This window comes from Amblyomma maculatum, chromosome 1, assembly GCF_055883805.1.
Source record: "Amblyomma maculatum isolate TAMU_Amacu chromosome 1, ASM5588380v1, whole genome shotgun sequence".
NCBI lineage: Eukaryota > Metazoa > Arthropoda > Arachnida > Ixodida > Ixodidae > Amblyomma > Amblyomma maculatum.
The window spans coordinates 397944310-397955724 of record NC_139344.1 but is presented as its reverse complement, the minus strand read 5'-3'; the positions used below and the strand labels follow the sequence as shown (position 1 = coordinate 397955724).

Sequence of the window (11415 nt, the reverse complement as noted above, 5' to 3'; positions counted from 1 at the left end):
CGCCATTAGTTCCACCAGCCTAATGACCGAAGATTTGAGCCGGCCTTGCCGTGAGTCCGTATCAAATGCCGTGTGCTATATTCTGAAGAAAACGCCAACAGTGATTTTTTTTTAGCCTTTCAGCTGCCTTACCTGCAGTGCCTTTTCACAGCGCGAACAATGAAGCGCGACGCTTCATGGACAACGTAGAAACGCATCGCATCTGCGCAACTACGAGAGGGTGCACAGTGAGTTCGTACTGTTAACACCACCCTGCCCTCAATCGCTTACTTTCAGATGGTGTTCAGTGTAGCGGCTGATGTCTTCGCGAGGAAACGTCGCAAAATCAGTGATGAAACTTAGAAAACACAGTTGCGTTGAAATTTACAATCACTCAAACATTTAAGACAACTGTACTATTTATTAATTTCAGTTTAGTAAATGTTTGCGGTATGGGAAAAAAAGTTCTAAAAAAAGTAGCGCAATGGTAATTAATTACCGTTAGAACTGAATTTTTCAGTTGATATTTTAACCTGCAATTGATCACTGAAATCATTTTCGTTTAGGAAGTGGTAATTCTAATTATAATCACTTACTAAATTTCTGTATCGTGCAGAACGTTGGTTTTTGTCACCGCAAAATCATCTGCGCGCAAATTATCCGCTATTTCCCGTCGGGGGTGTGAGTCATTTTTCACGCTGCACTGTGAAGAGCTGAGAGCCAAAACAGCCTTTAAAATCTTTGAGGCACTTTGGGGGTGGCGAAACTGTTGTTCTTGCGAGTGTGCGAAAGAAGAAATGAAAGTACATGGGCCTGCCAAATAGCTTGGCGGCTGAGGAGCCACACCGCTGCATCATGCGAACAAGAAAGAAAGGAAGAGAGAGCAAGAGCAATGACGGCATACACAAGAGATACACTGTTGGCAAGAAGGACAGGGAGCAGCCACCCACCTATGTTGGAATACTGTACTCTAGAAGAAAGGTGTTCATAGAGACATGTTCCACAAGACTCATTTCTCTTCCGTTGCTAATTGACACACTAAGTAGAAGAACCACAGTGACAGCAGATCAGAGAGTGATATAAATGGTGTTTATATAAATGAACTGTACAGCGTAACAGTTTGGCTTCCGCGGTGAAACATGCTCATAAATTGAGCATCTTGCGACTTTCCTCCCTCATCACAAATTTCTGAACTTTTCCCGACACTGTCTTCGGAAAGGTGTCCACGAACAGAACATATTTTGGAATTTTGAAGTGGCTTATCTGTTGAGGGAACAGATCCAATTAAAACCATGGTATATGAGTTCACGACCATCGTACGCACTTAATGCACGCAGAAATCATGAGCAACACTCTTCTAATCTTTAGTCATCTATGGGTTTATACACAGTGTAAATTTCAATAATTTCGAACGAAATGCTTTTCAGAGGATAGGTGCTGGTCGTGTCAATAAACTACATGATAGTCGTAGCACTGGCAAGGCATGATTTACTCGTTGTAACGAGCCTGCCGTTTCCAATTTTGCTTTAAAACGTTGAATTTTAAAATGTCCACAGAAAGCTTAAAAGTAAGTTGCTCGTTTGGCGGTGGACAGAATTACCATCTCCTAATAACTAGTGGAGAAAGCTGATAGCCATTTAAATCATCCTTCTCTTGCAACATTTTGCCGTATACCATTCAGTTTAGCAAGTAGAGGCACGGCCGGACTGAATGCAGAGGTGTGTGCTCTTTTCTTACGGCCTGCGCCATGGGGTTAGTTGCCACCTACGACCGCAGCTCGAAGGAGGACGCTGCAGCCCTGACACCGCATCGCTACAGCCCACGCTTCGAAATGCATTCGCGCGGACGCTGCAGCAAGAAGTTCAAGGGGTTTTTTTGGGCCCGGCATCAGAGAGCAAATGTAGAGAAATTTTTCATCCTCGTCTTTGTATCAGGAAACTAACCCAATACGAGCTGCTGCACTGGCAAGCTGCGAAATGACAGCACAACCACCCCGCCAAGAATTTATGCCGAGTTTTTCTAATTTTTGAGCCTCATTACCTGAAGAACCTAAATACAATATCTATCGTAGTTCGCCGCCGAATAAAATGCTTTTTTTAGGTGTTGCGCAGTAAAGGGGATGTGTGCGTGCGTGTGCGCTCGTATATCGGGACCGGATTCCCCAGCAGGAACCGCTACGAAAGGCTGTAGCTGCGCACCACTACACGGTAAACTTTCCAAACTAAACAACGAAGATCAAAATCTCTGGCTATGTTTTATTTACAGCAACAAAATTTATCACGATAATTCACAACAATGTAACCTGGCACTGTATGCCAGCTTTCTTAAAATGATGTAAATTATTAAACACCATTGACAAATTAACACTCTTAAATGCTAAACACACGTACTAAGTTATCGATTTACGCATTTTAGGTAAAAAAAAATGTGAATAATGGAACACCTTTTTCTGACATAAAGTAATGATTTTCTACGGAAGATAACACACAAGGAGCAGTAACTCTAGCTCACGGAGCATTAGACCTACAAATGTTTCCTTGAAGACTAGTGAACATAGTTAAATGACATCATTTTTGTCTGTGACCGCTTTCATGTATTTAATGAGGAGTATTCTCACGAATTTCGTAGCAATTAAGCAGGCTGACCTTTTAGCATGCTTGTTGCCATCCTTATGCGCATCTGAGCAGGGACGAACATTCAAGCTCCAGTTCGATTCTTCTCTGAAAAACCTCGAAAATATTGGTCAAAGGAAACTGCTCCACAGTCTTTTCAAAGACATTCACAAGTCTGTTCGAAAGAGCCAACGGCTCCGGCTTAGGATAATGAAGTCACTTCTATATTGGCTATCCAAAAGTTTGAAAATTGGATCACGCCAATTACTGGTCGTGACGTACACGCAGAGTGCAAGCACCTAAAAGCAGCGATTGGTTTTGCTATGTACTCTCCAAGTCCTCCTATAGCTCAAAATAAAAAATAAAAAAGCGCGTGCTGCTGCCTCACGTGCGGCTGCAATTCAACGGGCTACTGGCGGTACGACGGCAGCCCGAATGGCAGGCCTGGACAGGTCCATAGCGCCCTCACACGACGAGCGGGGGCGCGAACCGCTGATAAAAATTTCCCTTGCTCGCCAGGCGAATGCGGAGGCCGTAACAAAGCGCACACGCGTGCCTCGAGACCAGCCGTCGCAGAGAGAGAGAGAGAGAGAGAGAGAAAACTTTACTTCAAAAAAAGAAAAAAAGAAAAAAAAAGGGGGGGGGGGGGGGGGGGGGGCAGTGGGCCTGGGCTGCCGCTCTTGCCTGAGTTACCAGCCGACGCTGGGTCTCTAGATCAGAGCATTGCAGAGTGGCCTCCCACTGCGCCTCCAATACCTCAGAGGGTACTGAACGCCTTTTATGGGAGAGTAGGTTTCCAAATCACAAACCTTTCCCTTGCAGAAATTTTTGATGTCCTCTTCAGTCACACTGCACCCTGCTTTCAACATTATCCACGCACAGGCTTCTTCACCGAGCCTCTTGTCAGGAACGCCGATAACCTTAAGGTGATGCGAAAGAACATTTGATTACACTATACAAAGCCATGAATTTCCTTAGCAGCGGAATTTTTTTTTCCAAAATGTCACTTTTCTGCAAATTTCGCCGCTAATCCCTATGCGTAGCGCACACGTTAGCACGACAGGCGGCCGCACAGGATTAACATAGTAAGTATCCAGCCACATCGATTTCGGTTGCCGTTTCACTCTGAAAAGTCCTTTGTGAGCGTAACAGAACCAGCTTAAGCAAATATTTGTCACCTAAATAAGCAATGCGAAACTTCATGTCAAGTTGTTTATTTCTTCTCCTGTCCCTTATTGCAGACGCAAGGCCATCTTTATGGATTTGATACCGTGCAGCGCTCTTCCGAACATACATATTTGCTTTAATAGATCGCTTCCCTACAGTGAGAGAGTCTTCGTTGTTGGGAAAGAGCGAACGATGGTGATTTGCCAAGAAAAGGTATGAGAACATCTCAGTTGAGAGGTTGTGGACTCCAGCGAGTGTAAAAATATTCGGTGGCTCAAAAATAGTTTGCTCTCGTTGGTGCAAGTAGCCTATAGGAGCAGGCTACCGAGCACAGTTTCGCTAAGCATAAAATCAGCAGAAAACTACGGCCTTTTTGAACGCTGTACAGTTCATGAGCAAAAATATTCATCAACGAAAGCCTAGTACAGTAGACTTAATAGCCGTAAGCAATGTCCTCCGAACGATTGTCTCTGTGGATCGGGCGTAATTAAATGCTCAGTGGCCTGAACTGATACCAGAAGCTTTATGTAGCACAGGCCCATCGTCGGTCACTAGCTAAAGAGGCTCCAGAGCAAGTTATGTGGCAACTTGACAATTGCGTTTTTGTTTTTCTCCGGATGATTTTAACGGTAGAATACTACAGATTGCAAGGCGTGGGGCGTGTGTGGAAGTATATAAATTGTGGCTAGCTTCTGTACTACCTATTCGGCTGTAAAATTGGCTTCAGGTAGACCGCACAGATGTCTTAGAGGCAGAACATGAGTCTCGTTTGTAGCATTCACGAAGTAAAACCTTTCTACTGATCGTGGTTTTTTTTTGCTTGGAAGAGCAAGAAGACCGCAAAGCGATAAGTCGTTAAGAAAGCTGACAACCGGGCCACGATACGATCGCGATACGCTCGCGCACAAAACTCCAAATTCTCTATGATGCTGGAATCTGAACCTTGTACCTCTTGATAAACGATACGGGAAGAAAGCGTACTGGAGTCCAACGCACAACAGTTCATCTAGTATTGCAAAACTGTGTTTTAGTCCAGCTTTTGATGAATCATGACTCGAAGAAGGTTACTGCGCTACAAGATGTTCACCGAAAAGGACAGAACCGGAACTGAATTGGGCTAGTTGATTGCAGATAAGTTCTGAAAGAACGGCAGTGCAGTGCCAGATATCGACGCAACACGAAAAAAAAAAAAGCCGGGTTTGCGCAAAGCTGGTTTAGTTGACGAGGGCTGGTTAATAAAAGAGCGTTACCAAAATGCTAACACAACACAAACAACAGAGCCTGCGCATGCCCTGCTCTCATCCGTGCTATGTAAAGGTCTCGCAGCATAGTAAAGTTACTTTAGTCACTAGCGCTGATAAATGACAGTTGCACCCATTCGCAGGGCTAGCTACATCAGAAAAACGAAGTAGCAAGATGCGACAAATGATTGTCCAAAGTCACTCAAGTTTCGTTTACTGCCCAGAGTAAGCATCATCTTCCGCATTGGCTGACCTACAGAGTCATGTTACAAGAACCAAGTTTTCCGTCCATGTGGCCTCTCACCTGCACTTCTTCCACAGCTGGGTGAGAGTAGAGAAACTCCTCGATCTCTTGCGGGTAGACGTTCTCTCCTCCGCGGATGATCATGTCCTTGATACGCCCCATGATGGACACTCGGCCATCCTCCGTCATGACAGCCTCATCCCTGCGTTATTCGAACGCGAGTTTAGCCTTATATTTGTTTCGTATAATTTTATGTGCATGTGATAACAGCGAATATGTTCATTAATTCCTTGCATTTTTTTTAACTTTGTGTGATTAAGACTTTTTTGTGCATTTCTTTAATTTTGCTTCCTTATTTTGAAATTCTAACTCACTAACAGGAGGTCCTCTATACGGTTCTTGCCTTGGGACCTCCTCCTGTAAAATTTCATTCACATGCTTCATATTGTTATGGACGAGCAAGGAAGACGAAGCCCCCCTCCCCCCCCCCCCCCCCTACACACACACACATATTAAGACAAATAAAATCAAAACCTTTTCCACCACTCACGTAGCGTCAACACGTAGCTCCAAAACGCAGCGCGAAATGCTTGTGTGCGCACTACTCTACTGTTGTCCCCACAACGATTTCAAGTGGAAAGAAAACCACCTCGCTCGAACAGTTTTGATTCCTATCTTGTCGTCTGCTTTAAATCGATTGCATAGAAAGAGAGAAATAATGATATTCAGCGTGTACGATTAAATATCAAAACCAGCACAAAAGGCTCTTAGCACACTTGAAAAAAAGAAAAGAAAAAGAAAGAGCGTACAAACTCTTAAAAAACAAAAACAAATATAACGCAACCAAAAAGAGAACACTCAAAATCGGCACAGAAACAGAATTCGACTTTCAAAGTATGTTTATCATATTCGTTCGAAGAAATTGAAGTTCATCTTTCGTTTTCTGTAAGCGAAGACTAGAAGTACTTGAAAGGTCGTAATTTAAATGACAAACATATACGCTTCTGATACACACCCTTCCTCACCCTAGGCGCCAAGGTACTTTGAGGGTTTGAGATGAAAAAAAAAATACGCACGACAAAAATTGAGCGGCGGTTTAGATTGGCTAAGCGCAAATATTTATGTGGAAGCAACATTTAGCCCTCATTTACCCAAGTTTTGCTTCGCTTAGGTTAAGTTAAGCTTAAGTTAGATTAAGTTAAGTTAACGTCTCGTTAAGTTAAGCTGATTATTTACAGCGTGTTTTAGGATTCTATTAGGGTGAAGAAGGCCCAATTAAGGTATTTAGTGTTTGTAAGACGAGATGGACACGACGAGAACCCCCGAAACTCAGCGAGAAAGACTTGAAGCTCTTAGCACGTGAAGAATTCGGCTGCCGAAATGGCGCAGCTTAGGCTGACCTGCGCCATTTCGGAGGCCGAATTCATCACGTCCTAAGCTTCAACTAATTCCCGTTGCGCTTCGGGGTTCGTCGTCTTCTCAGTGGATGGATGTGATCGACGGACTGATCAAAAAGTTTTAATACATCGCTTACGCCAAAGGTAGGCTAGTGATTTTTATGCATGTATATACTTTGTTGACTGGAAATAAAGAAAAATAAAGCCGCAATGGAGCAGCGGCCTAACTCTATAGGCCTAACTAATGGCCTAACATATTATTACGGTATGCAGTATCGAAACGACGACGATGACGTGCTGGTGTGGTATGGTGAAGAAGATGTCGCTTACGCTGAGCTAGTTAAGTTATGGTGGGGATATAGTTACTTAACGCAGCGGCCTAACTAAACGAAGCTGATCTCCTCGCTTTGGACTGAGTTTGAAAGCCATCGTCCACGAGTTTTTCTTTTTTTTTTTTTACTTTTTAGCAGTTATTCGAAGTAGGCTTCACAGCCATTTCGGCGAAATCCAAGAATCCAGGCAGTAATCTTTTTGCATTAAAACATAATCAGGCATTAAAAAGCAACATGCGTTTTGGCTGATCGCCTGACAGTGTCTGGCGAGAGAAGATGCGCGCTTTTTACAGCAAAATCTGCTACACGAAGCGCTTCCCACCGGATTTAAAGCAACAAAGGTCAACTTTGGCCGCCTGATCAACTTCTCCATACGTGACCAGCGAAATGCATATTATCACACGCTTGTTTCTACTGATGTATACTACCAAAGTTGCCACGATGTCTGCTGGTTCTACAGACTTCACGCGGAGTTGTACAGTTTTTTTTCTGGGCGTTTACTATGTTTTTAATTCTGTCAACTTTCAACTTCAACTGCAACTTCAACTCTTATCAGGCTTCCAAATTCCCATAGTGTAGCGTTGTCTACAACAAAGAAAGTTTGTCATGAGCGCCTGAAATGAACGAGGCGGCGTCATCACTCACCCTGTGTGGTACCAACCATTGCGGACAGCTTCTCGGGTGTTCTTTTCATCGTTGTAGTAGCCCATGAAGACGAGATAACCGCGGGCGCAAAGCTCGCCCCTCTCATTTATGGGCACTATGCGGTTTTCTTTGTCCACAATTTTCACCTTGGTGAAAAAAAAAAAAAAAAGGAGAATAGCGATATTCTACCTCCATTACGACATGAATCTCAGAACTGAAACTGAATACTAATTATAGCACTTATTGTTAATTTTTAACCTTAACTGATAGTTATGCAGAGCCAGGAGCTATTCAAGGAATGTATGAGCATATACAATTCTATACAAGGGTTTTCGCAACACCGAGATTAGTAGTAGTAGTAGTAGTGGTAGTGGTAGTAGTGGTGGTAGTAGTTAGTAGTAGTAGTAGTAGTAGTAGTAGTAGTAGTAGTAGTAGTAGTAGTAGTAGTAGTAGTCAGTGGTAGTAGTTAGTAGTAGTAGTAGCAGCAGTAGTAGTAGTAGTAATAGTATGAATAGTAGTAATAGTAGTAATAGTAGTAGCAGTAGTAGTAGTAATAGTAGTTAGTAGTAGTTAGTAGCAGTAGTTAGTAGTAGTTAGTAGTAGTAGTAGTAGTAGTAGTAGTAGTAGTAGTAGTAGTAGTAGTAGTAGTAGTAGTAGTGTTAATAGTAGTAATAGTAGTAGTAGTAGTAGTGTTAATAGTAGTAATAGTAGTAGTAGTAGTAGTATTAATAGTAGTAGTAGTAGTAGTAGTAGTAGTAGTAGTAGTAGTAGTAGTAGTAGTAGTAGTAGTAGTAGTAGTAGTAGTAAAAGCACTTTATTTTAGAGTTCCCGCATTTTATGCTACAGCTGCGCATGTTAGAGCGGCAAGAAAAACTTTACTCGTGACTTCCATGCATTTCATAGCTTTAGTTGGCGCTTGTAGCCACAAAATGCATGGTCAAAATAAGCATGGTGAAGAACTTGTTACAGGAGGTTGTAGACTGTGGTAAAAAAAAAAATGCATCAGTGATAGCGGCCCTCGCAACGACTCCAGTGTAAAGCGGTTGATTTCATCCGTTAAGTTAGCCGCTCTGAAAAATGTTCGACACAATGCCACAAGAAAAAGAAACTACTGGCTTCGCTTGGGTTTCCGTTACTGCTAGGGAAAGATAAGAGGCTAAATGCTAAACAACGCCTTTATGCGAAGGAGTAAAAAGATAATGCCTAATTAACCGACAGGATTTAAACCTGTGATATGTAGGAAAGAGGCAATCAAGTGAGCAAGCGGGTCTGTAGTTATACCGAGTGGAGTGCGCATTTTTCTTCAAGTTTTATCTTCAGTCTGAAGATAGCTTTATCTAAACAACAGAAAAAAAAAAGGCAAAGCTGGTCGGGGTAGTAGTTGCAGTTAATGACGTTCTGATCGAATTAAAAAAAAAAGCAAAATAATCGATGATGTCTTGAGGTAACAGATAGAAGTAAAGCAAGAGTATCAGGATAGGAACATTGTGGGGATGGGAGAGGGGCTTTTTCTGGCGCGGAGTGTAATAATACGAACTTTGAGAGGTCTTAAGGAGGGGGCTATTGCTTCTTCTCGTGCTGATGATCGATACGTTTAAAATTATAAATGCTGGGAGGGGAGAGGGACTGTGTTCGAATTGCATTTTTAATGTTGCTGCGGATGGACTGAAGCAAAAGTAATGACGCACTGACAGGACTACACACGTACGTGAATACAGCACTGGCAACTCCATAGATCGCAGGGGTGTTGGCCGACCGTCACAGCCTTATTTCTATTTATGTAAGGCAGCTATGGGTGATAGTTGGTTATACAGTCAAAACTCGATTTAACGAAACCCGATTCAATAAAAGTGTCAATTTAACAAAGATATTCCGATTCCCTCTCAAAAGCTCACATGGTCCAGTGCTTTAAGTAACTCGAAATAATGAAACCAATCTCACTCTTAGTCCTGATTTAGCGAACCTTTTGTTGGGAAATGAAGGTCAAAAAGTATATTTTTGACCTATTTCGTAGAAAACGCCTAAAATATATTGACTGCGAGCCAACAGTAATGTCTTGGAGCAACTCTGTGCCGCTTTTTCCAAACTACGCAGCACAAGACCGAGATTTATTTATCTGAATTCACGAGATTTTACAAAAGGCGAAAATCCTTGCTGCTGACCCGGTGTCGGCAGCGGCGCGGCGCCGCATACCGACACCGGCTCAAGTTTTGGATGCCCTCCATCTGCTGCGACATTCTGCTGGAACACACGAGGGAAGAGCACGGGAACATTTTGTACAGTTCTTGCTTACAAACTGCAAGCGAGTAAATATCATCGACTTCTTTGCTGGGAATGGAGTTTGTACTACCCTGGCACTCTTCTTGTCGAGGTAAAATTTTTGTTGCTTCTTTTCATACACACTATCGGTGTCGGTCTTTCACGTAGGCCGCAGTTTCATTTTAGCAACATAGCATAGTGTGCAAGTTGGTGCTGCATTTTTAAATGACGTAACAGTACCACGTCCTTGGTCCTTCGTTTAAGCTGCGCTGTTACATCCTTTGAAAACGCAATTTCATTTTCATCGAATTTACGCTTCGCAAATATGACGCCGCGGTACTTCACTGATGCGGCTACAACGTATATTAATCGATTTTATCGGATTAAGTGACCTAGAAATGCCTCCCTCCATTTAACGATGTTTTCGATCAGCCGAAATAATACGTGACTCCCATCAAATTTGTTATATCGAGTTTTAACTGAAGATGTTGGATGGAACTAGCGCGCTACAATAGGAAAGAGACAAAGCAGACGCTTGCCCTGTGTACCTTGACCTGCCCTGTATCTTTCGTAGCGTGGCGAGTTAGTTGCACCAAAATCACTACGTATTATTGCGTGGCTTATTTATTATGCGTTGATCAGTGTCAAAACCGGTTGGCGTAAACAGGCTTTAGTTAAGAAGAGGAAACAAGCTTTCGATTAACCATTTTTAACCAACAACTTTATGAAGAGTGGTGGAGACGGTGTCTATACATATTCGCAATAGAAGCGCTACCATGGCACCCAACCGTAGAAAGTGGCCTCGATAACGGTTTGTGACCGAATCATAGGTCATGAGTTCCACCTGGGGGACTTCGTTGTGCATAAAAACTTCGCTCGACCTCCTGACGCATCAGCCACCTTTATTTGGACAGTTCGCGTTGACTACTCAGGGAGCGCCTCTACTGCGCCTCGGCATTCCCGAGCTTGCAAAACTTAGGTAGCTCAATTTATATATATATATATATCGCTGACGAAATCGAGGCAACGTAACTATAGGAGAAGAGTTAAACTACCGATTCAATTTTGTTGGTTTTTAAGTTGTTCCCAAACTTTGATTTTTGTTGAGCTGAGTTTGAAAGTTATGTCTTCTCATGTGACCAATGCGTCTTCTCTGTTGTCTGGTTCTTTTGAACCGCCGAAATTTTCGAAGATCATTAACTGACTGGCCCACATAAGTATAATTAAATTAAATTAAATTAAATTGGTTCACAGGAAGGGAAAGGCGCAGTAACTGTCACACTTGCTCTGTGGACACCCGAACCGCGCCGAAGGGAAGGGAGGAAGGTGAGAATGAAAGTGGAAAGAGAGAAAGAGGAGCCGTAGTGGAGGGCTACGGAGTAATTTCGACCACCTGGGGATCTTTAACGTGCGCTGACATCGCACAGCACACGGACGCCACTTCGTTTCGCCTCCATCGAAACGCAGCCGCCGAGGCCGGGATTCGTTTCGATGGAGGCGAAACGAAGTGGCGTCCGTGTGCTGTGCGATGTCAGCGCA

General features: G+C 43.1%; 1 protein-coding gene across 1 annotated transcript in view; it reads right to left on the bottom strand.

Annotated features, from left to right (window-relative positions):
* Positions 1–1070: 1070 nt before the first annotated feature.
* The window catches only part of LOC146208668 (medium-chain acyl-CoA ligase ACSF2, mitochondrial-like), a 52130-nt gene continuing 41785 nt past the window's right edge, over positions 1071–11415 (bottom strand). The window contains exons 13-16 of the mRNA XM_084595883.1: positions 7618–7763; positions 5304–5445; positions 3401–3511; positions 1071–1242 (exon numbers count right to left, since the gene is read on the bottom strand). Of these exons, the coding sequence (XP_084452009.1) occupies positions 1123–1242; positions 3401–3511; positions 5304–5445; positions 7618–7763 (519 nt within the window). The 3' untranslated portion in view covers positions 1071–1122. The remainder of the gene's footprint in view (positions 1243–3400; positions 3512–5303; positions 5446–7617; positions 7764–11415) is intronic.